The sequence below is a fragment of the Rhea pennata genome, chromosome 37 (assembly GCF_028389875.1).
Source record: "Rhea pennata isolate bPtePen1 chromosome 37, bPtePen1.pri, whole genome shotgun sequence".
NCBI classification, from domain to species: Eukaryota; Metazoa; Chordata; class Aves; order Rheiformes; family Rheidae; genus Rhea; species Rhea pennata.
This window is the reverse complement of record NC_084699.1, coordinates 93,722-121,418: the sequence shown is the minus strand read 5'-3', so window position 1 is coordinate 121,418 and position 27,697 is coordinate 93,722. Positions and strand designations below refer to the sequence as shown.

The window sequence follows — 27,697 nt, the reverse complement described above, 5'->3', positions numbered from 1 at the left end:
GCAGCAGCTGCTGGTTGGCTGCGAGGAGGATCTCCTAGCCACTCCCCCTTTGGCCCCACCCCCTACCCCATAGCTCCGCCCCCCAACCCCAAAGAGGACACAGGACAGTTCCAGCCTGAGCCCCCCCCGGGGGCTCCTTTATTGCCCCTCCCCCCCCCACCTCGCCCCAAAGGCACCTGGGAAAGGGCCGGGCCTCCGCAGGCTCCGGCCAATGGGGTGCAGCGAGCGGGGGCTCCGCCCCGGCACCGGCCAATAGGACGCGGCGCTTGGCCTGTAGGGACGTCGGCCGCGAGGCCGCAGCGGTTGGTCCACAGAGACCTCGGCCATGAGATCGTGGTGGTTGGTCCATGGAGACACTGGTTGGTCCACAGAGACCTCGGCCATGAGGTCACGGTGGTTGGTCCGTAGAGACGTCAGCCGTGAGGTCGCGGTGGTTGGTCCATGGAGACAGTGGTTGGTCCATAGAGACCTCGGCCATGAGGTCGCGGTGGTTGGTCCGTGGAGACGTCGGTCGGTCCGTAGAGACGTCAGCCACAAGGTAATAGTGATCGGGTCATGAAGGTGCTGGTTGGTCCACGGAGACGTTGGCCACGAGGTCGCGGCTGTTGGTCCACGGAGACGCTGGCCAAGAGTTTACGAAGACGACGCGAGCCGTGGAGGCCGGCGAACGAAGCCGTCGGCCAGCAGAGCGCGGTGGCCCGTCAACGCGGACGCCGGCCAACAGGCCACGGCAGTCGGTCCGTGGAGGCCTCGGCCAGCAGGTCACATCGGCCAACGGGACGCAACGATTGGTCAACACAGATGTTGGCCAACGGGTCACGGAGCCCGAGCGACGAAGACATTGGCCAACGGGATGCAACGATCGGTCAATGAAGACATTGGCCAACGGGTCATGGAGCCCGAGCGATGAAGACGACCAAGGGGACGCAGCGATTGGTCAACGAAGATGTTGGCCAATGGGTTATAGAGCCCAAGCGACGAAGACATTGGCCGAGGGGACGCAGCGATTGGTCAACGCAGACGTTGGCCAATGGGACACAGCGATTGGTCAACGCAGACGTTGGCCAATGGGTCACGGAGCCCAAGCGACGAAGACGTTGGTCAACGGGACGAAGCGATTGGTCAGTTGGCCAACGGGTCATGGAGCCCAAGCGATGAAGACGGCCAAGGGGACGCAGCGATTGGTCAACGCAGACGTCAGCCAACGGGTCACGGAGCCCGAGCGACGTATACGTTGGCCGAGGGGACGCGGGGCCGGGCCAGCGCAGCAGAGGGGCGCCGGCGGGGCCGGGGGGGGGGGGAACGGGGCCCCTCACATCTTCCGCAGACGCCCCTCGAGGGTGTCCAGCTCGCCCAGGACCTCCTTGGGCAGGTCGGGGCCGAACTGCTCCTCGAAGTAGCGGCGCAGGTCGCGGGCCTCGCGCTCCCAGAAGGCACGCTCCACGGGGAAGAGGTCGTCGTAGGCCACGCCGGGCAGGCCGGCCAGGTCGAGGTCGTCGGGCCGGGGCACGAGCCCCACGGGCGTGGGGCGGGCGCCGGCCTCGCCGTCCACCCGGCGGCAGACCCAGGCGAGGACGCGGACGTTGTGGCCGAAGCCCGGCCACACGAAGCGCCCGGCGCCGTCGCGCAGGAACCAGTTGACGTGGAAGAGGCGGGGCAGGCGGGCGCCCGCCCGCTCGCCCACCGCCAGCCAGTGCGCCAGGTACTGCCCCGCGTTGTAGCCGAAGAAGGGCCGCATGGCGAAGGGGTCGTGCATCAGCTGCTTGCCTGCGCCGGGCGGGGCCGTCAGTGGGGCGGGGCAGGGCCGTCAGCGGGGTGGGGGGCGGGCCTGGTCATGGGGGTACCCGGCATGGGGATGCTGCGGTCACTGGGGTCAGGGTTGGGGGTCACGCGGGCACTGGGATCAGGTTATGGGGACACCGGGATCAAGTTACGGGTTACCACGAACACTAAGATCGCAGTTAGGGATGTTGGGGTCAGGTTTTAGAGTACTGGGAACACTGGGATCAAGTTATGGGGACACTGGGATCACAGTTGGGGGTCACGTGGGCACTGGGATCACGTTATGGGGACACTGGGGATGCTGAGATTGGGCTTAGGGGTCTCTGGGGACACTGGGATCAGGTTACAGATACACTGGGGACACTGGGATGAGGCTATGGGGATACTGGGATGAAACTATGGGGACACCGGGGACACTGGTATCAGGCTATGGGGTCATGGGGGCACTGGGCTCAGGCTATGGGGTCACTGGGATACTGGGCTCAGACTATGGGGTCACTGGGCTCAAACTATGGGGTCATGGGGGCGCTGGGCTCAAACTATGGGGACAGTGGGCTCAAGCTGTGGGGTCATGGGGGCACTGGGCTCAGACTATGGGGGTACTGGGCTCAAGCTATGGGGTCACAGGGACACTGGGCTCAGACTATGGGGACGCTGGGGACCTGGGCTCAGGTTATGGGGACACTGGAGACACCGAGCTCAAGGCTGGGGGTCCCCGGGGCTGCCCCCGCCCCCCGTGGGGCAGGCCATGGGGCGGGGCGGGGCCCCGGCGTCCGGGGGGCGCTCACCAGCGTGCTCGGCGGCGGCGGTGGCCTCGCTGCGCATGGCGCTGCCCACGAAGACGCCGTGCTGCCAGCTGAAGGCCTCGTACACCAGCGGCACCCCTGGGCGGGGGGGGGACACAACACACGCCCCGTCACGCGGTGCGGGGGGCCCAGTGTGTGGGGCGGGGTGCGCGGGGGGGCGGAGCTTACCCTGGGGGCGCCGCCCCCCGAAGATGATGGCGTCGATGGGCACGCCCTCGGGGTCCTCCCACGCCGGGTCCATGATGGGGCACTGCCGGGCCGGGGCGCAGAACCGGGAGTTGGGGTGGGCGCAGGGCTCGGGGTCGCCTGCGGGGGGGTGGGGGGGTGGACAGCGGGTGACGCCACTGCCAGGTGACACCACCGCCGGGTGATGCCCGTGTTGAGTGAAAATGCTGCTAGGTGATGCTGGCAATGGGTGACACCGCTGCGGGGTGACACCACCCCCAGGTGACAACGCTTCTGGTTGACGCCAGCACTAGAAGACAATGACACCACGGAGAAACACTGCTAGGGGACACCAGTGCCAGGTGACAACACCGCTGGGTGACAATACCAGCGGGTGAGAACACCACCAGGGGAAAATACTGCCGGGTGATACTGGTACCAGGTGACAACGCTGCCAGGTGACACCACCACCAGGAGACACCGGTGCTGGGTGACGCTGCCTCCGGGTGACACCGGCACAAGGCGATGCCGGCGCCGGGTGACAACGGCACCAGGGGAAAACACCGCCAGGGGACCCCGGTGCTGGGCGACGACACCCCCGGGTGACCCCACCGCCGGGTGACACCACCGCGGCGCGAGGCGCTCACCGGGGCTCCAGGGCTTGCCCAGCCAGGAGGTGAAGGTGACGCCGGGCGCCGCGGGCTCGTCCAGCCCCTCCCAGTAGACGCCGCCGTCGCTGCTCTGCCCCACGTTGGTGAAGATGGTGTTGCGCCGCACCGTGCGCATGGCGTTGGGGTTGGTGCGCGCCGACGTGCCCGGCGCCACCCCGAAGAAGCCCGTCTCGGGGTTGATGGCCCGCAGGCGGCCTGCGGCGGGGCGCACAGACCGGGTGGCGGGGAGGCGGGGGGCGGCGGGGACCCCGGCGCCCGGGCCGCCCCCCAGCCCCGCCCCTCACCGTCGGGGCCGAACTTCATCCAGGCGATGTCGTCGCCGACGCACTCCACACGCCAGCCCGGCACCGCCGGCGTCAGCATCGCCAGGTTGGTCTTGCCGCAGGCGCTCGGGAACGCGGCCGCCACGTACTTCTTGCGCCCCTCGGGGTCCGTGATGCCCAGGATCTGGGGGGCGGCAGGGGTGGGGGGGCCCAGGCGTCCGGGTGACCCAGACGCCTCCCCCACCGCCACCACGCAGAGGGCCCAGGCGTTCGGGCAGCCCCCATAACTCCCCCCACATCCCCCCGGGGAGGGCCCAGGTGTCCAGACACCCCCCGACATCCCCCCAGGGAGAGCCCAGGCAACTGGGCACCCCCATAACTACCCCCCACGTATCCCCAGAGAGGGCGCAGATGTCCAGACACCCCCATAATTCCCCCCACGTTCCCCCAGGGAGGGTCCAGACATCCAGGCAGCCCCCATAACTACCCCCTGCATTCCACCAGGGAGGGCCCAGGCATCCAGGCACCCCCCCCCACATCCCTCCAGGGAAGGCCCAGGTATCTGGGTACCCCCATAACTCCCCCCAGGAACGGTCCAGGCATTCAGACACCCCCCCACACCCCCCCAGGAAGGGCCCAGGTGTCCGGGCAGCCTCCCCCCCCCCACCCCGCACCAGCATGTGCTCGGCGAGCCAGCCCTCGTCGCGCGCCAGGCGGGAGGCGATGCGCAGGGCGAAGCACTTCTTGCCCAGCAGCGAGTTGCCGCCGTAGCCGCTGCCGAAGGAGACGATCTCGCGCCGGTCGGGCACGTGGGCCACCAGCGTCTTCTCCGGGTTGCAGGGCCACTGGCTCACGAGGGGCTCTGCGGCGGCGGGAGGAAGAGGAGGGTGAGGCGAGGGGCCCGGGCGGCGGGCGGGGAGGGACGCGCGGGGGGCGGGCGCTCACCCTGCAGCGGCAGCGGGCGCCCCACGGAGTGGAGGCAGCGGACGAAGCTGCCGTCGCCGTCGGCCAGCGCGCGCAGCACCGGGGCGCCCACGCGTGTCATGATGCGCATGGAGGCGACCACGTAGGCCGAGTCGGTGAGCTGCACGCCGGCCTTGGCCAGCGGCGACCCCACGGGGCCCATGCTGAACGGGATGGCGTAGAGCATCCGCCCTGCGCGGGGACGGCGGAGGTGTGCGGCGGCCCCCCAACACACACACCCCGGGCCGCCCCCCTCCCCACCCCCCAGCCCAGCCCCCTCACCCTCCATGCAGCCGGGGAAGCGCTCCGCCACGGCCTGCTCCAGCGCCGCGGGGCTCATCCAGTTGCCCAGCTGCCGGGGGGCACCGGGGGTGCTGGGCGGCACCGCGTCCCGCTCCCGCTCAGTCACCAGCACCGTGCGGCTCTCCACTCGCGCCACGTCCCGTGGGTCCGTCCGCGCCAGCCAGCTGTGGGAGGGGGGAGGGGGCAAAGGGCCCAGGTGTCCGGGCTGGGAAACCCCCCCTCCCAATAGGACCCAGGCCTCCCCCTGTCACCCACACCCAGGGGGCCCAGGTACCCCCATAACCTCCTGTGGGGCCCAGCTATCCCCTGTGAGCCCCTGAGGGGCCCAGGCATCCCCTGTGAGCCCCCATAACCCCCACAGGGCCTAGTTCCCCCCCATGACCCCTGAGGAGCCCAGGCATCCGTGGTGGTCCCAGGCATCCTCATGACCCCCAGGAGCCCCAATAGCCCCCCATGGAGCCTAGTTCACCCTCCAGGGACCCCTGAGCAGCCCAGGCATCCCTGGGGGTCCCAGGCATCCCCATAGCCCCTGTGGGGACTAGTTCCCCCCCATGACCCCCTGAGCGGCCCAGGCGTCCCCAGGAGCCTCCACAGCCCCCCGTGGGCCCTAGTTCCCCCCCCCATGACCCCTGAGGGGCCCAGGCATCCTGGGGGCCTCCCTACCAATTGTCGTATTTGGGCAAGGGGTGGAGCAGCCCGTCGGCCTGGAGCTGTGCCAGCAGCGCGGCGCCCTCGGCCTCGGAGCCATCGCAGACGTGGATGGCGCGGGGGCGGCACAGGCGGGCGCCCTCCTCCACGAAAGCGCGCACGCTGGGGGGCAGCGCCCCCAGCTCCGACCCTGCCGCCCCCAGCCCCAGCCCCCGCGCCAGGGGGGCCAGCGCCAGGGGGGGCTGCCGCCGCCTGCGGGGGGGGGGGGGACATGGCGTGGGGGGGCTTGCGCAAGGCCCCAGAGGCAAAGGGCGCCTGCCCTGTGGCATGCTGGGAAGGTGCCCCCTTCCACGTTGCTACAGACCCTGACCCCGCAGGAGGCATGAAAACACTGCAGGGGCAAAGGTCAGGCGCCACCCACCCTCCCCCCCCCTCCCGAGCCCAGGTGTCCGGGATCTCCATACACCCCTCGGCATTGAATGGGCCCAGCTATCCGGGCACTCCCCCCCCCCCCAGCACCACAAAGAGGCCCAGGTGGCTGGGCAGCCCCCCGTCCCATGACTCCCCCAAGGAACCCAGGCGTCCGAGCACCCCACGACCCACAAGCCCCCTAAAGGGCCCAGGGGTCCGGGCACCCCCCACCTCACAACCCCCCTAAGGAGCCCAGGCATCTGGGCACCCCCTGACCCACAAGCCCCCAAGGGCCCAGGCGTCCAGGCACCTGCCACCCCAAGACTCCCCTAAGGAGCCCAGATGTCCAGGCACCCCCCCCCACACACAACTCCCCTAAAAGGCCCAGGTGCCTGGGCACCCTGTGACCCCCCCCAAGCAGCCCAGGTATCTGGGCACCCACCCTCCTCGTGACTCCCCTAGGTGGCCAAAATGTCTCAGTACCCCACAACTCCCCCAAGGGGCCCAGGAGTCGGGTACCCCCTTCCCCACAAGCTCCCTAAGGGGCCCAGGCATCTGGGCACCCACCACCCCAGGACTCCCCTAAGGGGCCCAGGCGTCCGGGCACCTCCCACAAGCCCCCAAGAGGCCCAGGTGTCCGGGCACCCCCCCCAACACACAACTTCCCTAAGGGGCCCAGGTGTCTGGGCACCACCCACCCCACAAGCCCCCCAAGGGGCCCAGACATCAAGGTACCCCCTGCCCCCCAAGGGGCCCAGGTGTCCGGGCACTCCACGACCTCCCGAAGGGGCCCAGGCATCCGGGCACCCCACAGACACCCCCCTCCCCTGCCCTCCGCGGGGGACCCCGGCGCTCCCCCCACCCCCTCCGCTCACCCCCCCAGTCTCGCGATGGCCGCATGCATCCCCGAGCCGCTGCCGGAAGACCCCAGACCACGGGGAAGGGAGAAGTGGGGGGCGGGTGGGTGGGAAAAGGGGGGCGAAGCCGCCGCCGCCGCCTTATAGCCGGGGCGGGGGGGAACCGGGCGTCCGGCTCTTGGCGCCGGCGCGGGGAAAGGGGGAGGAGCCTCGCGGGGAAAGGGGCGGTGCCTCGCCGCAGGGGGCGGGGCTCCCCCTCGAGGCCCCGCCCACCCGGTTGATGCAACACCCGCGCGGCGTTGCTCGGTGCCGCCCCCCCCGCTCCACACGTCACCAAGGCACGAAAATACACCGAAACTTCCCTTTTCAGCCTTTTTTTTCAAACGCTTCCTAATTTTAAGTTACCTCTGGCAGCCATTCTTCAGGCGCGCTGTTAGCCGCTCCCGCAAAGCGCCGACTACGAGGCAACACGAGCGCTAAGGGCCTCGCAGGCGGCCGCCAAGCCGCTCCCGCCAGCTCCCGCGCGTCACCTCTGCCTCTTTAACGGCCTTTCCCACCCACACGCTAAGCCCTGACTGAAATTAGGGCTAAAACAGTGCTTTGGGTTTTTTTAAAAAAATCTATGGCTTTACAAAGTTTTGGCACTCGCTGAGGGAAGCGGTGTTAAACCATTCTCGGCCTTGCCTCGTGCTCCTCCGAGCCGCGGTTAATTAGCGAGCTAACTGCTAACGAGGCTGCCCAAGAGGGCGGCAGCGCGGCTCCTCCGCCCTTTCCCCCGGCCGGTGCCTACCTGAGCTAGCGGTGACGGCCCTCAAGGCGCGGCAAGCAATCGGCTCGCGCTGTAATTAGCGCTAATTAGCGCTAATCAGCCGCCGCCCGCGGGTCCGCAGCGGCGGCGCAGAGCCGCTCGCCTCAGCGCCTCGCGCCTGAGGCGACGGCGCGCGTGGCCGGCGGGAAGGGGCGGGGCCACAGCGGGGCGGGGGGGGGGCGAAAAGGGCGGGAAGGCGTCGCGCATGCGCGGGAGCGTCGAAAGCGGGGAGGGGGAGGGGAAGCGCATGCGCACGAGTGCCGAAAAAGGCGGGGGAGGTGCCGCGCATGCGCACGAGTGTCAGAAAGGGGGAAAGGGAGGGGCTGCGTGTGAGGGAGGGGGAGGCGGGAAGGGTGTCGCGCGCGTGTGCGGGCGGCCGTGAGGAAAAAGGGCGGGAAGGCGCCCCGCGTGCGCACGGCCGTCAGAGACAGGGCTGCGCGTGCGCGCGGGCGTGGAACGGGGCGGGAAGGGGCTCGCGCGCATGCGCGCGACCGTTTGAACAAAGAGGAAAAGGCGGGAAGAGCCGTTGGGAAGGGGCGCGCGGCGCCCTGAGGAGAAAAGGGCGGGAAGGGAGCTGCGGCGCCGCGCGTGAGGTGAAAGAGCGGGAAGGCGGCGCAGGCGAGTGCGGGCAGGGGTCGGGGCTGGGGCCTGAGGGCGGCCGCGGTGTGGGGGAAAGGGATCGAGGGGCTGTGCGTGCGTGGGGGGGGGGAAGGGATCGAGGGGCTGTGTGCGTGGGGGGAGAAGGGATCGAGGGGCTGTGTGCGTGGGGGGAGGGAAGGGATCGAGGGGCTGTGTGCGTGGGGGGAGGGAAGGGATCGAGGGGCTGTGTGCGTGGGGGGAGGGAAGGGATCGAGGGGCTGTGCGTGGGGGGAGGGAAGGGATCGAGGGGCTGTGTGTGGGCTGTGGGGAGAAGGGATCGAGGGGCTGTGGGGAGGGGGTTTACCCGCAGCTAGGTGCGGGGAGCGCGCTCGCCGCTCTCCGTCTCTCCTCGCGGGCAGCCGGAGCGAGCCGCGGTGGTTGCGGCCGGCAGGCAGAGACGACGGCTGCGGCGGCGCCGCTGGCCAGGCCGGGGATAACGGGGCGGGGAGCGGTGCTATGTGTCGCTGTCGCCGCGGGGCGGCGTCCTCGCGCGTCGCCGAGGCGCGGCGACCGGCTTTGGGGGGGAGTGACGGAGGGAAATATGGGGGGGGATATAGGAGATCGTGAGGGATTTGGAGGGGATCCGGGGGGGTAGAGGGGGTCCCGAAGGGGATATGGGAGCCCCAGGGATGCTGGGGAGGTCCCAGGGGTTTGGGGAGGGAGGCTCTGGGAGGTCTCAGTGGGATTTGGGGGTGATGTGTGGGGGTCCCGGAGGTGCTGTGGGGGGCTACAGGCAGCCCCAGGGGTGCCCGGAGGGGGAGGTAGGGGTGTTACGGGGGGGGTACAGGGGCATCGAGGGGGAGTATGGGGAGTCCTGGGAGGGATGCAGGGGTGCTCAGGGGGGATATGGGGAACTTCAGGGATACAGCAAGAGCTTTGGGAAAATATTGGGGGGGGGCCTGGAACGCTAGTAGGGGGCATTGGAGGGATACAGGGAGCGCTGGGGGTACAGAGGGACATTGGGGGGGATATGAGAAGCTTGAGGGAGTATTGGGGGCCCTGGAGGAATCAGGGGCATGAGGGGGATGTTGGAAACCCTGAGGGGGTTGGGGTGCACAGGGGTATCAAGGGGGGATATGGGGAGCCCTGGATATACTGATGAGACATTGGCGGTGTGTGGGGGGGACTCTAGGAAGTTGCAAAGGATTTTAGGGTGCTTGGGGTGGGTCTCAAGGGTGCCTGGGAGATATGGGGCTGGGGAGGGAGCCCCCAATCCCCCCTTGAAATGCCCCCACGCGCCCTAAAGCTGCTGATAGCCTCCGGTTCCCCACAGATGCTTCCCCTGGGGCTGCCGCCACTGCCGCTGTTAGTGTCCCGGCGGCACCTTCCAGGGCTTTGCCAGTGCCCCCAAATCCCTTGTTTACTTTATGTCTGTTTATTTCCCTTTTTTCTGCTATTTTGGGGGGCATCAGTGACCTCAGGCGGGAAAACAGCCACAAGCTTGGACCCCAAAACCTGCCGCCTTGCCCCAAGCCTGGCCCCCACCTCCCTTGCTGTACACTCACCAGAATCAGCTCAGGCTAAAAGCAAAAAACACCTGATCCTGACGGGTTTTTTTCCCCCAAAACAGGTGGGAGCAAAGAGAAGGAAAGCGAGGATGCGAAACAGCCTGCCGAGTTCTGGGAATCAGGTTAGAAAGAGGCAAAGCAGCGTGTCCCCTCCCCTCCCGCTGCTTCCAGGGGGCCCAGGCGTCCGGCCGGTGGCACACAATAGGCAGGTGCTTGGGGACAGGCCAGGCCCGGGCAGGACAATAGGCAGGTGACATCATGGGGAAACCCCCCTGGCAGGACAATAGCCAGGTGACACCAGGGGAGAGCCCCCCCCCCCCCCCGCAGGACAATAGCCAGGTTGACATCAGGGGGAACCCCCTCAGCAGGACAATAGCCAGGTTGACATCAGAGGGGGCCCAGGCATCCGGGCGCCGTTCCGACCTCGGCAGACAATGCCCGGCTCTGGTGGGGAGGGGGGTGAGAAAACAATAGGAACCCCCTCCCCCCGCCGGGATCCCCTCGACCTGGCCATTGTCCGCCCCGGGAACGCTGCCCGGACGCCTGGGTCCCCTGAGGACGCCTGCCCGGACTCCTGGGCCCTCCCACGGTTTGGGGGGGGGGGGGCGCGCGCCTGTGCCCCTTAGAGAAGGGGGGGGGGGCGTTAGGGCAGGGGGCCCGGACGCCTGGGCCCCCTGCGCAGGCACCATCTATTCTTAGGCGGCAGCGGGGTGCCGGCCGGGCCCATATAAGGGCCGGGGCAGGGGGAAGGTGACCCCCAGCCCCGCCGGCGTCACCAGCCGATCCGGTGTCACCCTGGGGGGGGGGATGACACAAAAATGTCCCTGAAATATCGCCCGGGGGAGGAGAGGAACAAAGGGAGGAGAAGAAAGGAACGGGGGGGGGGGGGGGGGGGGGCCCGGACGCCTGGGCCCGCTGCCACGGAGGGACACAGGGGTGGGCAGGGGGGATGCGGGGGGGGGGCGGATGCCTGGGCCCGCTGCCACAGAGGGACACAGGGATGTGGGGGGGGTAGGTGGGGGGCGGACGCCTGGGCCCCCCTGTGTGGGGGCATCTGATGCCCATGGAACCCCCCGGCCCAGACGTCTGGGCCCCCCCACACCCCCATGGGGCACGGCAGGGGTTAATGCTGTGTCCATGCATCTGTCCCTGGTCCCTGTCCCTGCTTTGTGTCCCCCTCCTCCCCCCCCCCCCCCCGCCACCTGTCCTTTGTCTGTCTGCTCCCCTCCCCCCCGCCTGCCAGGGGCCCAGGCGTCCGGGTGCTGTTTCCACACTCCTTTTGTCTTGTCTCATCTTTCCCGTAATAACTAGTGTCCTTGGGGGGGGGTGCCTGGGGGGCTCTGTGGGGCCAGGGCAGAGCGAGGAGCCCCCATGGCAGGCAGGAGGGGGCTGTGGGGAGGCCCTATGGGGCAGAAGGAGCCCTATGGGTATGGGGGGTTGGGGGGAGCATGGGGGACCCTATTGGACAGCAGGAGCTTTATGAGCATGGGGAGGCTGTGGGGAGCCCCAGAGCACTGGGGGGGGGAACATGGGGGCACTATGAGGTGGGGTGGTTGTGGGAAACCCGAGGGCACTGGAGGGAGCATGGGGGCTCTATGGGGTGGGATGGGGGTTGTGGGGAGCTGCAGGGCACTGGGGGGGAACGTGAGGGCCCTATGGGGTGGGGGGGGGTTGTGGGAAACCCAAGGGCACTGGGGGGAACACAGGGGCACTATGGGACAGGAGGAGCCCTGTGGACGTGGGGGGGCTGTGGGGAGCCCCAGGGCACTGGGGGAGAGGAGTGTGGGGACCCTATGGGGCCATGGGGATGTGTAGGAGCTCTATAGGGCTGTAGGAAGCTCTGTGGGGCACATGGGGGTCTATAGGGCATTCTGGAGAGCTATAGGGGGATGGGGACCTGCAGTCCTATGGGGCCATGGGGAACTCTAGGGGCTTTATGGAGCTGTGGGGAGGGCTGTGGGGCCATGGATGTCCCTAGGGGCTCTACAGGGCTGCAGGGGCTACAGGGATTGGGGGAGCTGTGGGGGCCCTACAGCGCTATAGGGAAGGATATGGGGCCGTGGAAGTCCCTAGGGGGCTCTAGGAGCCCTATAGAGCTGTGGGGAGTTCTATACGGCACATGGGGAGATGATAGCAGGATGGGGGGCCTGGGGTCCCATGGGGCCCTATAGGGCTGTGGAGAAGGCTATGGGGACTGGAGTTTTGTGGGGGTTCCATGGGGCTGTAGGGTCCTGCAGAGCTGAGGGGGGCCCCATAGCCCTGTGCGAGGGGCCGTGTCTGTGCCCACCCCCCATCCCCGTGCGAGGGGCCGTGTCCGTGCCCCCTCCATCCCCGTGCGAGGGGCCGTGTCCGTGCCACCCCCCCATGTGAGGGGCCGTGTCTGTGCCCCCCCCCCGTGAGGGGCTGTGTCCGTGCCCCCCCGTCCCCGTGCGAGGGGCCATGCCCCCCCCATCCCCATGTGAGGGGCCGTGTCCGTGCCCCTCCCATCCCCGTGTGAGGGGCTGTGCCCCCCCATCCCCATGCAAGGGACTGTGTCCGTGCCCCCCCCCGTCCCCGTGCGAGGGGCCGTCCCCGTGCGAGGGGCCGCCGTGACGCAGGGTTGGGCCGTGCCGGGGGGGTCAGGGATAAAGCGGGGCCCCGGGGCTGCGCCGCAGACCCACGCGCAGGTGGGCACCGGGCACTGGGGTGGGACTGGGAGGGTCCCTGCAGCACTGGGAAGAGACTGGGAGGGTCTATGAGGGAACTGGGAGGTACTGGGAGGGTCTGTGGGGGACCTGGGAGGGTCTACGAGGGAACTGGGAGGTGCTGTGAGGGTCTATGAAGTGACTGGGATGTATTGGGAGGATCCACAGGGGAACTGGGAGGGACCAGGGATGACTGGGAGGGTCTGTGGTAGAATTGGGAGCAGACTAGGGAACCCTGTGCAGGGACTGGGAGGGTCTACAGGGAACTGGGAGGGACTGGGAGGTGTCTGGGGGACTTGGGGGTGGCAGGGACTGGAACTGGGAGGCTCTAAGGGGAAACTGGGAACTGCTGGGTATACTGGGGAGGAATCAAGAGTCTGTGGGGAAACTGAAAAGGAACTTGGAGAAGGGCTGGAGAGCAGCTATGGGGGTAGCTGGGATGTACTGGGGTGGCAGTGGGGCACTGAAGGGGGTACTGGGACATACTGGGAAGGTACTGGTGGAAGGCAGCAGACTCGCATCTCGCTCCCCAGCCCAGGAGCAGAGACCTGTCGTCGCCACTGTCCCCTGAGCCAGCAGCTACAGGTGAGATGGGGCACTGGGGAGCACTGGCAGTACTGGGAGGACCTAGGGGGTGCTGGGGTGGGGGAACAGAAAGAACTGGGTTGGGGATGCAGTGGAAGAACTGGGGAAAATGGGACGGGGAACTGGGGAGACTGGGAAAGGTGGCGATGGGGGAACTGGGGAGGCCGGGAGAGGGGGCAGCGGGGCCGGGGGGCCACTAAGCGCCCCATGCCGCTGCCAGCGCCGCCATGGCTGATGCGGAGATGGCCGAGTTCGGGGCGGCCGCCCCGTTCCTGCGCAAGTCCGAGCGGGAGCGGCTGGCGGCCCAGACGCGGCCCTTCGACCTCAAGAAGGACATCTTCGTCCCCGACGAGCAGCAGGAGTTCGTCAAGGCCACCATCATCGCCCGCGACGGCGCCAAGGTCACCGCCGAGACCGAGCATGGCAAGGTGGGGGCACCGGGAACCCTGTTCTGCCCCTCCCAGTGTCTGAGGGGCACCCGGAACTCGGTTCTGCCCCTCCCAGTGTCCGAGGGGGCACCCGGAACTCAGTTCCGCCCTTCCCAGTGTCCAAGGGGCACCTAGAACCTGGTTCTGCCCCTCCCAGTGTCCAGGGGGCACCCGGAACTCAGTTCTGCCCCTCCCAGTGTCCAAGGGGCACCCGGAACCTGGTTCTGCCCCTCCCAGTGTCCAAAAGGCACCTAGAGCCCGGTTCCACCCCATTCAGTGCCCAAGAGGTGCCTAGAACCCAGTCCTGTTTCCCCAGCACCCAAGGGATACCTAGAAGCCACGCTGGCCAACCAGCACCCAAGACACACCTAGAACCAAGCTCAGTCTCCTGGGCACCTAAGGGACATCTGGGTCCTAGTTCATTGTTCTCAGCACCCAAGGGGCACCTAGACCCCAGTTCTGCCCCCCAAGCACCCAAGAGACACCTAGTCCCTAGTTCAGCCCCCCAGCGCCTAGGGGACGCCCAGACCCCAGTTTGCCCCAGCCCAGCGCCCTAAGGATACCTGGTCTCCACTTCGCTCTCCCCACCACTAAAGAGACACCAAGACCCACAAGCACCCAAGGGGCGCTGAGACCCCCGGTTCCCTCCCCAGCACCCAGGGGACACCTCAACCCCTTACTGCTTCCCCGTAGCCCAAGGACGCCCACAGCCCTATGGCAGGGGGGTGGGGGACATGGCTGGAGCCCCTCCTCACCCCCCCGCCCCCGGACCTTTTCTGCCTTCCTTGAGCAGACGGTGACTGTCCGGGAGGACCAGATCATGCAGCAGAACCCGCCCAAGTTCGACAAGATCGAGGACATGGCCATGCTCACCTTCCTCCACGAGCCTGCCGTCCTCTACAACCTCAAGGACCGCTACTCTTCCTGGATGATCTACGTGAGTCCAGAGCCCTTGGGGCGCCTAGAACCAGCCAGCCCTACCCTGGAGCCCTTGAGGCACCTAGAACCAGTTGCTATTTTCCTGGTGCCCTTGAGTAGCTACAACCGACTGCCCTTCCCCTGGAGCCCTTGAGGCACCTAGAACCTGATGCTCCCTACCTAGAGTTTTTGAGGCACCTAGAATGAAATGTCTTTTCCCTGGAGACCTTGAGGAACCTAGAACCATGTGTCCCTTCCATGAAGTCCTTGTAGCACCTAGAATTAGGTGTCTCTTGCCTGGAGAGCTTAAAGTATCAAAAACTGGACATCCTATTGCTGCAGTCCTTGGGGTGCCTAGAACAGGGCCTCCTTTCTCTGGAGACCTCAGGGTCCCTAGAAGTGGATGTCCCATCCCTGGATTTTTTTGGGGTACCTAGAACCAGGCATCCTTTCTGTGGGCTCCTTAGGGTACCTAGAACAGGGTGGCCTTCCCGACCCCGCTCGGGGCACCCAGGACCAGGTGCCCTTCCCCGGAGGCCTTGGGGCACCTAGAACGGGGCGCTGTCCCCTGAGGGGCCCCACATGTTCTCGCTCTGCCCCACCCCGCAGACCTACTCGGGGCTGTTCTGCGTGACGGTCAACCCCTACAAGTGGCTGCCCGTCTACAACGCCGAGGTGGTGGCCGCCTACCGGGGCAAGAAACGGAGCGAAGCTCCTCCCCACATCTTCTCCATCTCCGACAACGCCTACCAGAACATGCTCACCGGTAGGGCCTGCCCCACGGCCGCGCCCCACAGCCCTGCGCCTCCCCCAGAAGCCCCCAGGGCCCGCCCCCTTCGAGGGGGTGGGGCAGGGACAAGGTGGGTTCTGGGGTGTCTCACGTGCGCCCTCCTTCTCGCCCCGCAGACCGGGAGAACCAGTCCATCCTCATCACGTGAGTGACGCCCAGCCCCGCCCACCCTCTTAGCCCCGCCCACCCCTCCCGTAGCCCCCCTCTCATTGGTTCCCCCCTGCAGCGGAGAATCCGGGGCGGGGAAGACGGTGAACACCAAGCGGGTCATCCAGTACTTCGCCGTCATCGCCGCCATCGGCGACCGCGGCAAGAAGGAGACGGGGACCCCGGGCAAGGTGAGGGCCGACGTCCGCGCCCGCCCGCCCGTCCCTCTGTCCATCCGCCCCTCCAGCTGTCCGTCAAGCCGTCTGCCTATCCGTCTGCCCAGCAACCTGCCTGTCCCTGCGTCCGTCCACCAGCCCGTCCATCCGTCCACCAGCCCATCTGTCCATCCACCAACTCATCTGTTCCTCCATCCGTCTACCATCTCATCTGTCTATCCATCCGCCCACCAACCCGTCTGTCTGTCCATCTGCCCACCAACCTGTGTATTCATCCATCCACCAACTTATCTGTCCATCCGTTTGTCCACCATTCCGTCTGTTCCTCTGACCATCATCCCGTCTGTCTGTCCATCCATCCACCAACCCGTTTGTCCATCTGTCCATTCACCATCCCATCTGTTTCTCTATCCATCCCCTGACTCGTCTGTTCCTCCGTCCGTCTGTCCGTCATCCCATCTGCCCATTCGCTCTGTCCACCAACCCATCTGTCCGTCCACCACCCCGTCTGTCCGTCCGTCCATCCAGCTGACCCGTCCGTCCTCGCTTCCCCCCAGGGCACCCTGGAGGATCAAATCATCCAGGCCAACCCGGCCTTGGAGGCCTTCGGCAACGCCAAGACCGTCCGCAACGACAACTCGTCCCGATTCGTGAGTGCCGGGGGGGGGGGGGGGCGTGGGGCGGGGGGGACACGGTGTGGGGCAGGGGGGACATGGCAGCACCCGGCGGCCGCTGCCCCACACTCCCGCCCCCCGCAGGGCAAGTTCATCCGGATCCACTTCGGGGCCACCGGGAAGCTGGCGTCGGCCGACATCGAGACCTGTGAGTGGGCTCCGCCCGCGCTCCGGGCACCTCCTGTCCCGCCGTGTCTCCGTCCGTCCGCCCCGTCCGTCTGTCCTTCCCACGTTTCTCCGTCCGCGCGTGTCCTCCGCGCCCGTTCTGTCTCCGAGCGGCCGCCGAGACGTCCTCTCCCTCCCCCAGACCTCCTGGAGAAGTCCCGGGTCATCTTCCAGCTCAAGGCTGAGAGGAACTACCACATCTACTACCAGATCCTGTCCAACAAGAAGCCGGAGCTGCTCGGTGAGCGGGGCCCCGGGCCGGCCCCGCCCCGCCCCACGGGGCGGCTTCCGCCTCTTCCAACCCCGTTCCTCCCCGGCAGACATGATGCTGGTGACCAACAACCCCTACGACTACGCCTTCATCTCCCAAGGGGAGACCACGGTGCCGTCCATCGACGATGGGGAGGAGCTGCTGGCCACAGACGTGAGCGGGGGCCCCCCGAGGGGGAGGCGCCGCCGTGGGGCTGGGGTTGGGGGAGGGGGGGAGGGCGCAACCCGCTGAATCTGTCCCCCCTCGTCCGCCCCACAGAACGCTTTCGACGTGCTGGGCTTCACCTCGGAGGAGAAGAGCTCCATCTACAAGCTGACGGGCGCCATCATGCACTTCGGCAACATGAAGTTCAAGCAGAAGCAGCGGGAGGAGCAGGCGGAGCCCGACGGCACCGAAGGTGGGACAGGGGGACAGACAGATGGACGGAAGGATGGACGGGTGCTGGTGGGACCGGCGCCCGCGCCGCCCCCGGCGTCATCCCCTCCCCTCCGCTCCTCCAGAAGCGGACAAGTCGGCCTACCTGATGGGGCTGAACTCGGCCGACCTCCTCAAGGGGCTCTGCCACCCCCGGGTCAAGGTGGGCAACGAGTACGTCACCAAGGGGCAGAATGTCCAGCAGGTGAGGCCGGCGCCCGCCCTCCCGCCTCCTCCTCCGCCCCACGGCGCCTCCGCGCTGTCCCCTGCGTCACTGCTGCGGCCTCCCTTCTCCAGGTGATCTACGCCGTGGGGGCCTTGGCCAAGGCCGTCTACGAGAAGATGTTCAACTGGATGGTGACCAGGATCAACAACACCTTGGAGACCAAGCAGCCGCGCCAGTACTTCATCGGCGTGCTGGACATCGCCGGCTTCGAGATCTTCGACGTGAGGCCCCGGGAGGGCGCTGTGGGGCCGGGCGAGTCGAGGGGCTTGGGCTGACACCCCCCGCTGGGCGCCAAGTCATCCTTCCAGTGTCTGGAGTCCACCTCCTTGGGTGTGTTGGACGCTGAGGTGGCCCCACTGGGTGCCCAGTTGACCCACCTGGTTCCATGGGATCCCATTGGGTGTCCAGTTGACCCAGTTGACTCAGTTGGGTGTCTGGTTGAGGTACTTGATCCTTTTGGGCATTACTTGGACACCGTTGGTTGCTGAGTTGACCTGGTTGATCCTGTTGGGTGTTAACTGAACCCTGTTGGGTGCTGAGTTGACCCAGTTGACCCAGTTGAGTGTCCAGTTGACCCCGCTGGGTGTCCAGTTGACCCACCTGATCCCATTGGACATTACTTGGACCCTGTTGAGTGTCCACTTGACCCCGTTGGGTGTCCAGTTGACCCACCTGATCCCGTTGGACATTACTTGGCCCCCATTAGGTGTCCAGTTGACCCTGTTGGGTGTCCAGTTGACCCACCTGATCCCATTGGACATTACTTGGACCCTGTTGGGTGTCCAGTTGACCCCATCGATCCCGTTGAGCACGATACCGACCGTCTCCTTTCTCTGGCAGTTCAACAGCTTCGAGCAGCTCTGCATCAACTTCACCAATGAGAAGCTGCAGCAGTTCTTCAACCACCACATGTTCGTGCTGGAGCAGGAGGAGTACAAGAAGGAGGGCATCGAGTGGGAGTTCATCGACTTCGGCATGGACCTCCAGGCCTGCATCGACCTCATCGAGAAGGTACCGCCTGCCCCAGGACCTCCTGGAGAAGGGTCCTTCCGGCTGGGACCCGCTGGAGGCCCCGAAGGCGGCCGGTTGGGCCGTGCTGGGTCTCCTCCGTGGCCGACGATCTTCTCCGTTGCCCAGCCCATGGGGATCATGTCCATCCTGGAGGAGGAGTGCATGTTCCCCAAGGCCACGGACATGACCTTCAAGGCCAAGCTCTTCGACAACCACCTGGGCAAGTCGGCCAACTTCGGGAAGCCGCGCAACATCAAGGGCAAGCCCGAGGCCCACTTCGCCCTCATCCACTACGCCGGCACGGTGGACTACAACATCCTCGGCTGGCTGCAGAAGAACAAGGACCCCCTCAACGAGACGGTGGTGGGCCTCTACCAGAAGTCGGCCCTCAAGCTGCTGGCCCACCTCTTCGCCAACTACGCCGGGGCCGATGCGCGTAAGGGGGCAGCCGAGCAGGCCAGGGGGCCCAGGCATCCGGGTTCTCCGCTCGCCCTCGCTGACCTCTTCCCCCTTCTTCTGTAGCGGTGGAGAAGGGGAAGGGCTCCAAGAAGAAGGGTTCCTCCTTCCAGACGGTCTCGGCCCTGCACCGGGTAAGAGGGCTTGGGGGGCTGCAAGCAGAAGACCCCTGGGGCGGTGGCACAAGGGGGAGGTCCTATATGGGGCAGGGTGTGCAGGCGGGAACCTGCTGGGGGGCCCATGGGGCAGCTGTGATGAGCACCGCCCCCAGCTCTGCGACACCGTGGTGTCCTCTCCACCCATCATCTCCTTCCCCCAGGAGAACCTCAACAAGCTGATGACCAACCTGCGCTCCACCCACCCCCACTTCGTCCGCTGCATCATCCCAAATGAGACCAAGTCTCCGGGTGAGCTGCTCCCCATGGCAGGGCGGGGCTTGGGGGGGGCGGCAGGGCCGCCGGCGGCCCCATGGCTGACCCCACCGCCCCCCGACCCAGGGGTGATGGACAACCCGCTGGTGATGCACCAGCTCCGCTGCAACGGGGTGCTCGAGGGCATCCGCATCTGCCGCAAGGGCTTCCCCAACCGCATCCTCTATGGGGACTTCCGCCAGCGGTAGGGCAGCGTGGGGGGCGAGACGGGGCGGGGGGCTCGTCCCGGGGCGCCCCCCACCCACCCTTCCTCCTCCTCCTCCTCCTCCTCCAGCTACCGCATCCTGAACCCTGCCGCCATCCCTGAGGGGCAGTTCATCGACAGCCGCAAGGGCGCCGAGAAGCTCCTGGGCTCCCTCGACATCGACCACAACCAGTACAAGTTTGGGCACACCAAGGTGTGGGGCGGGGCCTGGGGGCGGTGGGAGGGGCCAATCAGCAGAAGGGGAAGGTGGGGCAAAAGGCCGGGGGGGAGGAGCTCCTGCAGGCCATGGAGGCGGTGACCGGGCCGCGTGGTCTCCTGGCCCCATGGTCCCGTGCGTGGGCCCAGCCACGGCTCCATCTGTCCGTCCGCCGCCCCGTCCCTCTGTCCTCTTGTCCGCCCACCCACCGAGCTTAGCGTCCCGTGGGTCCCCTCCGCCCTCCCTGGGGGCACCCCACGGCACCCACCCACCGCCCCCCTTCCCTCCGCCAGGTCTTCTTCAAGGCCGGGCTGCTGGGGCTGCTGGAGGAGATGCGGGACGAGCGCCTGGCCCGGATCATGACCCGCTTGCAAGCCCAGGTCCGGGGCTTCCTCTCCCGGCAGGAGTTCAAGAAGATCCTGGAGCGCCGGTGGGTGGCGGGCGGAGGCTGCGGGAGGGATGGCCGGTGGGTGGTGGGGTCTTCTCGGGGGCGCCGCCCACGGCCCGTCGTCCCCCCGCCGCAGGGACGCGCTGCTGGTGATCCAGTGGAACGTCCGGGCCTTCATGGGCGTGAAGAACTGGCCCTGGATGAAGCTCTACTTCAAGATCAAGCCCCTGCTGAAGAGCGCCGAGACGGAGAAGGAGATGCAGGTGCGTGGGGGAGGAGGGGGATGGGGGGCGGCTCATGGGAAGGGGGGGACGAGCGAGGGGCGGACGGGGGGCCGATGGGCGCCCGCCTGGACCTACCGGCACCTCTTGCCCCATGCAGACCATGAAGGAGGAGTTCGGGCGGCTGAAGGAAGCCCTGGAGAAGTCGGAGACGCGTCGGAAGGAGCTGGAGGAGAAGATGGTCTCCATGCTGCAGGAGAAGAACGACCTGCAGCTGCAAGTGCAGGCGGTGAGCGCCGCGGCCGCCCCTGCGCCGGCCCCGGCGGCCCCCACCACTGCCCTCATGGCCGCCTCGCCCTTCCCAGGAGCAAGACAACCTCGCCGACGCCGAGGAGCGCTGCGACCAGCTGATCAAGAACAAGATCCAGCTGGAGGCCAAGGTGAAGGAGCTCACGGAGCGCCTGGAGGACGAGGAGGAGATGAACGCCGAGCTCACGGCCAAGAAGAGGAAGCTGGAGGACGAGTGCTCGGAGCTCAAGAAGGACATCGACGACCTGGAGTTGTCTTTGGCCAAGGTGGAGAAGGAGAAACATGCCACGGAGAACAAGGTGAGGGCAGGGAAAGGCCTCAGCCCCGAGGCCAGGGGACTCGGATCATTGCGGCTGGGTTGGGTTTGGTTGGGTTGGATTGAGTAGACCCAAGGCTGGTTGGGTTGGGTTGGGATGACCCAAGGCTGGTTGAGTTGGACTGAGAAGATCCAAGACTGTTTGGGTTGTGATGAGAAGATCCGAGGCTGGTTGGGTTGGGTTGGGATGACCCAAGGCCGCTTGTCTTCTCCTGCCTCAAAGAACAAGAGCAGCCCCCGTCTCTGCCCTCCCCCAGCACCAAGCCGGTGGCCTCACGCCCTGGATGTTTCTTCCCACACAGGTCAAGAACCTCACAGAGGAGATGGCCGGGCTGGACGAGATCATCGCCAAGCTGACAAAGGAGAAGAAGGCCCTGCAAGAGGCTCACCAGCAAGCGCTGGACGACCTGCAGGCAGAAGAAGACAAGGTCAACACCTTGACCAAGGCCAAAGTGAAGCTGGAGCAGCAAGTGGACGATGTGAGTCCCTGTCTCTCCGCACCCTGGGGGGATCGGGGAAGCCGGCTGCAGCCGGGGGGGCGGAGCCAAGGGGGCTGATGGGAGCATCTCTGCCTCGCCGGCAGCTGGAGAGCTCGCTGGAGCAGGAGAAGAAGATCCGGATGGACCTGGAACGGGCCAAGCGGAAGCTGGAAGGCGACCTGAAGCTGGCGCAGGAGAGCATCATGGACCTGGAGAACGACAAGCAGCAGCTGGACGAGAGGCTGAAAAAGTGGGGAGCCGGGACCCCCGGCATCTGCCCCCCTTCCCTCGCCCCACGAGCCTCGAGCCTCAGGGGTCTCTTCTGCCCCCAGGAAAGACTTTGAGCTCAACGCCCTCAACGCCAGAATCGAGGACGAGCAAGCAATTGCCGCCCAGCTCCAGAAGAAGCTCAAAGAGCTTCAGGTGAGGCTGGGGGGGAAAACGTCCTCGCTCGGGTCGGGGCGTTGTCCTGCGTCGTCTTGTCTCCGCGCTGGCTGCTCCAGAGACCTCGAGGACGGTCGGGATGAGCCGAAGACCCGCGGCGGTTGGGTTGGGTCGGGGTGGTGGGGCTGGATTGTCTCTGGGGCAGCTGATGATCTGGCAGGTGGCAGAGCTGGGCTGGATGGAGTTGGCTCAACAACCATCAGAGAAGGTCATTCTTCATCTCTGGGTCTGGAGAGCTTTGGGGCTGGTGGAACTTATGCTTTTCAGGGCTGGTTGAGTTGGTGCTGAAGGGTCTCAAGGTGGTTTGAGAGGGCTGAGTCAGGTCAAGAAGCCTCAGAGGAGGTTGGGTTGAGTTGTTAGATCTGGAGAAGTTAAGCGTTGAGCAGGTTGAGGACGCGTGAGTGGTCTCAAGACTGGCTAAGCCGAGTTGAAGGTCTCCAGCGGGTTGGGTTGGGTTGGGTTAAGTCAACCTCGTGATGGCGTCTCCATGCGCGGACCCCAGGCACGGATCGAGGAGCTGGAGGAGGAGCTGGAGGCGGAGCGCACGGGGCGGGCCAAGGTGGAGAAGCTGCGCTCGGAGCTGTCGCGGGAGCTGGAGGAGCTCAGCGAGCGGCTGGAGGAGGCCGGCGGCGCCACCTCGGTGCAGATCGAGCTCAACAAGAAGCGGGAGGCCGAGTTCCAGAAGATGCGGCGCGACCTGGAGGAGGCGACGCTGCAGCACGAGGCCACGGCCGCCGCGCTGCGCAAGAAGCACGCCGACAGCGTGGCCGAGCTGGGCGAGCAGATCGACAACCTGCAGCGCGTCAAGCAGAAGCTGGAGAAGGAGAAGAGCGAGCTCAAGCTGGAGCTGGACGACGTCAGCTCCGGCATGGAGCAGCTCCTCAAGGCCAAGGTGGGGGGCAGCTCCTGGGAGGACCCGGGTGGGGCCAACGGCCGCGATCCTTCGGCTTCGTCTCCGTGCCGCATCTTGCCTTTCCCTTCCTTTGTTCCTCCTCTTCCTCCCTCCCGCCCACCAGGCCAACCTCGAGAAGATGTGCCGCACCATGGAAGACCAGATGAACGAGCACAGGACTAAGTCCGAGGAGGCTCAGCGGACGGTCAACGATCTCACGACCCAGCGGGCCAAGCTCCAGACCGAGAACGGTGAGCGCTTGGCCCAGTCCCAGCAGGTCCCTTTCCCCCGCCGTGCGCTGTGGGTCGGGCCTGGGGGTCTCTCCAGGAAGTGACCGTCCCCATTCCCCCCCAGGTGAGCTCTCCAGGCAGCTGGAGGAGAAGGAAGCCTTCATCAACCAGCTGACACGAGGGAAGCTCACCTACACCCAGCAGCTGGAGGACCTCAAGAGGCAACTGGAGGAAGAGGCCAAGGTACCGGGTGGGAGGAGGTCGGTGGGGCTCAAAGCGCGGGGAGAAGTTGGTTGGGCTTGAGGGGCACCATGTGAACCTGCTCTTCCCCCACAACAGACCAGAGCTCGCAACGGGCCAAGGTTGGGTGGGATTGGTTGGTCTAGAGGGGTTTGGGTTGACCTCACGGTTGGGTTGGGTTGACCTCACGGTGACGGGGTGGGGTTGGGGAGACCAACGCCAATGCTAGTTGACGTGGGCCCCATGGCCCTGCTTTCTCCTCACCCCCCAGGCGAAGAACGCGCTGGCCCACGCCCTCCAGTCGGCCCGGCACGACTGCGACCTGCTGCGGGAGCAGTACGAGGAGGAGACGGAGGCCAAGGCCGAGCTCCAGCGCACCCTGTCCAAGGCCAACTCCGAGGTGGCCCAGTGGAGGACCAAGTACGAGACGGACGCCATCCAGCGCACCGAGGAGCTGGAGGAGGCCAAGTGAGATATCTCCCCTTGGGTTCACCCCCCACCGGACTCCGAGGTTCGCCCACCACTGCTGGGGCCTCCTTGGTCTTGTCTTTCCCCACCTTCCATTCTTTCAAGCCACCATCTAGCAGGATGTAGGACTTCTTCATGCTGGGTAGATCTAGAGCCCTAGATGGGTACCCAGAACGCTTGCTGGGTAGAGTAACCTAGAACGTCCATAACCTAGAACACTTATGGGTTTTACCACTGTCTTGCTCTTGACCACCCTTGTTTTGGGAGCAACCAAACTTATGGGCTGGGGAAAGGTCCAAGCGACCGGCAGGTGCTCACGTGGGCTCCTCCCTGACCGGCAGGAAGAAGCTGGCGCAGCGGCTGCAGGAGGCCGAGGAGGCGGTGGAGGCGGTGAACGCCAAGTGCTCCTCGCTGGAGAAGACCAAGCACCGGCTGCAGAACGAGATCGAGGACCTGATGGTGGACCTGGAGCGGTCGAACGCGGCCGCCGCCGCCCTGGACAAGAAGCAGAGGAACTTCGACAAGGTGGGGAGGGGGCTCGGCCGGGGGGGGCGGCGGCGGCGGTGGGGCGGAGGACGTCCGGGACGCCGCTGGCTTCGCGCCCTCGACGCCCAGGTGCTGGCCGAGTGGAAGCAGAAGTTCGAGGAGTCGCAGACGGAGCTGGAGGCCTCGCAGAAGGAGGCCCGCTCCCTCAGCACGGAGCTCTTCAAGCTCAAGAACGCCTACGAGGAGTCCCTGGAGCACCTGGAGACCTTCAAGCGGGAGAACAAGAACCTCCAAGGTGAGGGCAGGCGGGCGAGCCCGCGGTCCCCGCTGCCCGCCGCGGGGCCTGACGGGTTCTCGACCCGCAGAGGAGATCTCGGACCTGACGGAGCAGCTGGGCGCCAGCCACAAGACCGTCCACGAGCTGGAGAAGGTCCGGAAGCAGCTGGACGCCGAGAAGCTGGAGCTGCAAGCGGCGCTGGAGGAGGCCGAGGTGCGGTGTCCCGAAGGCCGCGGCGCGTCGCCAGGCTGCTCTCGGTGCTCCTCACGCGCCTCTGCGTTCTGCAGGCCTCGCTGGAGCACGAGGAGGGGAAGATCCTGCGGGCGCAGCTGGAGTTCAACCAAGTGAAGGCGGACTACGAGCGCAAGCTGGCCGAGAAGGACGAGGAGATGGAGCAGGCCAAGAGGAACCACCTGCGGGTGGTGGACTCGCTGCAGACCTCGCTGGACGCCGAGACGCGGAGCCGCAACGAGGCGCTGCGGCTCAAGAAGAAGATGGAGGGCGACCTCAACGAGATGGAGATCCAGCTCAGCCACGCCAACCGCCTCGCCGCCGAGGCCCAGAAGCAAGTGAAGGCTTTGCAGGGATGCCTCAAGGTACCCGCCGGCCTGGCCGGGACGTTCTCCGCCTCCCTCGCGGCTTCGCCAGGGCGGCAGCGGGTCCAGGTCCGCCCCCTTCCCCTCCTCCCCGCTCACCGACGTCCGGCCGGGCTCGTCCTGCAGGACACCCAGCTGCAGCTGGACGACGCGGTCCGGGCCAACGAGGACCTGAAGGAGAACATCGCCATCGTGGAGCGGAGGAACAACCTGCTGCAGTCGGAGCTGGAGGAGCTGCGGGCCGTGGTGGAGCAGACGGAGCGGGCCCGGAAGCTGGCCGAGCAGGAGCTGATCGAGGCCAGCGAGCGGGTCCAGCTCCTCCACTCGCAGGTGAGTCTCTCCTGCCCGAGACTCGCCCCGCTGCGGCCATTGCGTCACCTAGAACGTCGCCGTGGAGAACGGGGCGACCGTGGGCTGCTCCCCAGTAGCCCAGAGCCTCACCCTCGCTTCGCACACCCTGCCCAGAGGACGTCTCCATCCGGAAGGTCCTTGAGATACCCAAGGGACCAAATTCCCCCACCGGCGCCCGGGACCCTCCAACGCGGTTCCCCCTGGCACCGAGGGGCCCCAGTTACCTCTGTGTCTCCCTTCCCCAGAACACCAGCCTCATCAACCAGAAGAAGAAGTTGGAGGCCGACATCTCCCAGCTGCAGACAGAGGTGGAAGAGGCCATCCAGGAGTGCCGGAACGCCGAGGAGAAGGCCAAGAAAGCCATCACCGATGTGAGTGCCGCCCCGGGCCCGACCCAGGGGGGTCCGGGTCATTGAGTCACCTAGAACACGCGCCGCCGTAGAGGCGCTAGGGCGACCTACGATGTCCCTCACCGCGTCCTTCTTCCTTCTCCCCATCCTGCTCTCCCCTTGGGCAGGCGGCCATGATGGCGGAGGAGCTGAAGAAGGAGCAGGACACGAGCGCCCACCTGGAGCGCATGAAGAAGAACATGGAGCAGACCATCAAGGACCTGCAGCTGCGGCTGGACGAGGCCGAGCAGCTGGCCCTCAAGGGCGGCAAGAAGCAGCTGCAGAAGCTGGAGGCCCGCGTGCGGGAGCTGGAGAACGAGCTGGAGGCCGAGCAGAAGCGCAACGCCGAGAGCGTCAAGGGCCTCCGCAAGTCGGAGCGGCGCGTCAAGGAGCTCAGCTACCAGGTGGGCCGCGGCGGCGCGGAGGGAGCCGGAACGCAGCCCAGTGGCTGCAGAGCCGTAGCATGACCTAGAACGTGACTGACGAGGTGGCCGTGGGCACATGAGCAACCTAGAACACCACCCACTGCTGTAGTATGACCTAGAACATGTTTGACTCTGTCTGTGAGCTCATGGGCAACCTAGAACATCACCCACTGCCACAGTGTGACCTAGAAGATGGTCAGCCCAGTGGCCATGAGCTCATAAGCAACCTGGAACATGACCCACTGCTGTAGCGAGACCTAGAACATGGTTGACCCTTGGGTCACAGTCTCACGAGCAACCAAGAACACAACCCACTGCGGTAGCACAACCTGGAGCTTGGTTGACCCGGTAGCCATGGGCTCTTGAGTGACCTAGACCACCACCTGCTGCCCCAACATCTGCAGTGTCATTGCGTGACCTAGAACGTTGCTCAACACCTTAGCGGGGCCAGGCAGCCGCCCTGTCCCGGGGTGGAATCCCCCCGGCTCGAGCCCGGGGCCCGGGACAGCGGGTGCGGACCTAGAACCCACCGCCTGTCTCACCTCGGTGCTCTGCCCTCCGCCCTGCAGACGGAGGAGGACCGCAAGAACCTGGTCCGGCTGCAGGACCTGGTGGACAAGCTGCAGCTGAAGGTCAAGGCCTACAAGCGGCAGGCGGAGGAGGCGGTGAGATGCCACCAGCCACCGGCCCGTCCCCGGGGTGGGCGGTGTGGGGGATGAGGATGGGTGGGTGGGTGGATGGACAGACGGGTAGGGTGGACAGACGGGCGAGTGGATGGACAGACGGGTGGGCTGGTGTGTGTGTGGTCAGACAGGCTGATGGGTGAGGGGGTGGTTGGAGGAGCTGGGTGGCTGGTGGGTGGACTGATGGGTGGGCTGGTGGGTGGGTCGATGATTGGGTGGATGAGGAGATGGATGAGGGGAAGATGAACGGGCGGATGGATGAGGGGATGGGTGGGTGGGTGGATGGTTGGGTTGGGTTGGAGGAAGAGCAGAGACGGATGGACAGACAGATGGGTGGGGTGATGGAAGGTTGGACGGGTGGGGGGTCGAGGAGAAAGATGGATGAGGAGATGGATGGATAGGAAGAAGAACGGGTGGGATGGGTGATGGGGGGTGGATGGATGATGGGGGGTGGATGAAGAATAAGAAGGGCAGATGATGGGTGGAGGGATGCGGAGGAGGGCGGGCGGCCGGCTGGACCTCCCCACGTCCCCCCCCCGCCCCACATCTCCCCCCACATTCCCCCCCCCCGCAGGAGGAGCAGGCCAACGCCAACCTGGGCAAGTTCCGCAAGGCGCAGCACGAGCTGGACGAGGCGCAGGAGCGCGCCGACATGGCCGAGGCCCAGGCCAACAAGCTGCGGGCCCGCAGCCGCGACGCCGGCCCCAAGGTGGGTCCCCGCCCCACGGCGCCCCTCGCCCCACGGTGCTGCCCCACGGCACCGCCCGCCGCCCGCCTTCCTCCCCCTCATCTCGCTCCCTCTCTCCCACAGAAGGGGCTCAACGAGGAGTGAGGAATGCGCCCGCCCCACACCACCCGCCCCACACCGCCCGCCCCACATTGCCCGCCCCACACCACAATAA

At 66.6% G+C, this 27,697-nt stretch overlaps 2 protein-coding genes across 4 annotated transcripts; one reads left to right on the top strand and one right to left on the bottom strand.

Moving 5' to 3' along the window:
- Positions 1-1,228: 1,228 nt before the first annotated feature.
- Positions 1,229-8,703, bottom strand: PCK2 (phosphoenolpyruvate carboxykinase 2, mitochondrial). 2 transcript variants are annotated; one of them, XM_062598799.1, is made up of 11 exons: positions 8,621-8,703; positions 7,275-7,326; positions 5,617-5,853; positions 4,933-5,117; positions 4,633-4,842; positions 4,362-4,549; positions 3,709-3,871; positions 3,401-3,619; positions 2,757-2,894; positions 2,571-2,666; positions 1,229-1,767 (listed from the first exon to the last, which is right to left on the bottom strand). In XM_062598799.1, the coding sequence occupies exons 4-11, from the start codon at positions 4,988-4,990 to the stop codon at positions 1,313-1,315; spliced, it is 1,527 nt and encodes a 508-aa protein (XP_062454783.1). In that variant the 5' UTR covers positions 4,991-5,117; positions 5,617-5,853; positions 7,275-7,326; positions 8,621-8,703; the 3' UTR covers positions 1,229-1,312. The 2 variants fall into 2 exon arrangements, with proteins under 2 accessions (XP_062454783.1, XP_062454782.1); XM_062598798.1 differs by lacking the exon at positions 8,621-8,703 and adding an exon at positions 7,660-7,709 and having other exon boundaries at positions 6,888-7,326.
- LOC134153014 (myosin-7) lies at positions 8,194-27,697 on the top strand. Of its 2 annotated transcripts, XM_062598796.1 has the most exons (42): positions 8,194-8,270; positions 9,887-9,946; positions 13,042-13,093; positions 13,314-13,521; positions 14,315-14,458; positions 15,049-15,205; positions 15,346-15,373; positions 15,456-15,567; positions 16,110-16,202; positions 16,311-16,374; positions 16,534-16,632; positions 16,712-16,815; positions 16,921-17,059; positions 17,163-17,281; positions 17,374-17,523; positions 18,143-18,313; positions 18,440-18,749; positions 18,836-18,903; positions 19,089-19,176; positions 19,267-19,384; positions 19,475-19,598; positions 19,895-20,031; positions 20,126-20,252; positions 20,371-20,499; positions 20,576-20,818; positions 21,138-21,314; positions 21,419-21,564; positions 21,647-21,737; positions 22,261-22,650; positions 22,775-22,901; positions 23,005-23,123; positions 23,392-23,588; positions 23,930-24,113; positions 24,204-24,369; positions 24,440-24,564; positions 24,639-24,947; positions 25,074-25,277; positions 25,544-25,669; positions 25,816-26,091; positions 26,682-26,777; positions 27,370-27,504; positions 27,607-27,697. In XM_062598796.1, exons 4-42 carry the CDS (start codon positions 13,321-13,323, stop codon positions 27,625-27,627), a joined length of 5,814 nt encoding a protein of 1,937 aa, XP_062454780.1. In that variant the 5' UTR covers positions 8,194-8,270; positions 9,887-9,946; positions 13,042-13,093; positions 13,314-13,320; the 3' UTR covers positions 27,628-27,697. The 2 variants fall into 2 exon arrangements, with proteins under 2 accessions (XP_062454780.1, XP_062454779.1); XM_062598795.1 differs by having other exon boundaries at positions 19,089-19,384.

What these genes read in the sequence shown, in the direction of transcription:
- PCK2 (XM_062598798.1), bottom strand. Translation starts at nt 6,916, where the DNA reads ATGCATGCGGCCATCGCGAGACTGGGGGG. An exon ending in GATGAAGTTCGGCCCCGACG is followed by an intron (nt 3,620 to 3,708) that starts GTGAGGGGCGGG and finishes GCCCCGCCGCAG; the next exon opens with GCCGCCTGCGGGCCATCAAC. An exon ending in GGGCAAGCCCTGGAGCCCCG is followed by an intron (nt 2,895 to 3,400) that starts GTGAGCGCCTCG and finishes ACCCCCCCGCAG; the next exon opens with GCGACCCCGAGCCCTGCGCC.
- LOC134153014 (XM_062598795.1), top strand. Translation starts at nt 13,321, where the DNA reads ATGGCTGATGCGGAGATGGCCGAGTTCGGGGCGGCCGCCCCGTTCCTG. An exon ending in CCGGCTTCGAGATCTTCGAC is followed by an intron (nt 17,524 to 18,142) that starts GTGAGGCCCCGG and finishes TTTCTCTGGCAG; the next exon opens with TTCAACAGCTTCGAGCAGCT. An exon ending in AGCAGCTCCTCAAGGCCAAG is followed by an intron (nt 22,651 to 22,774) that starts GTGGGGGGCAGC and finishes CCCGCCCACCAG; the next exon opens with GCCAACCTCGAGAAGATGTG.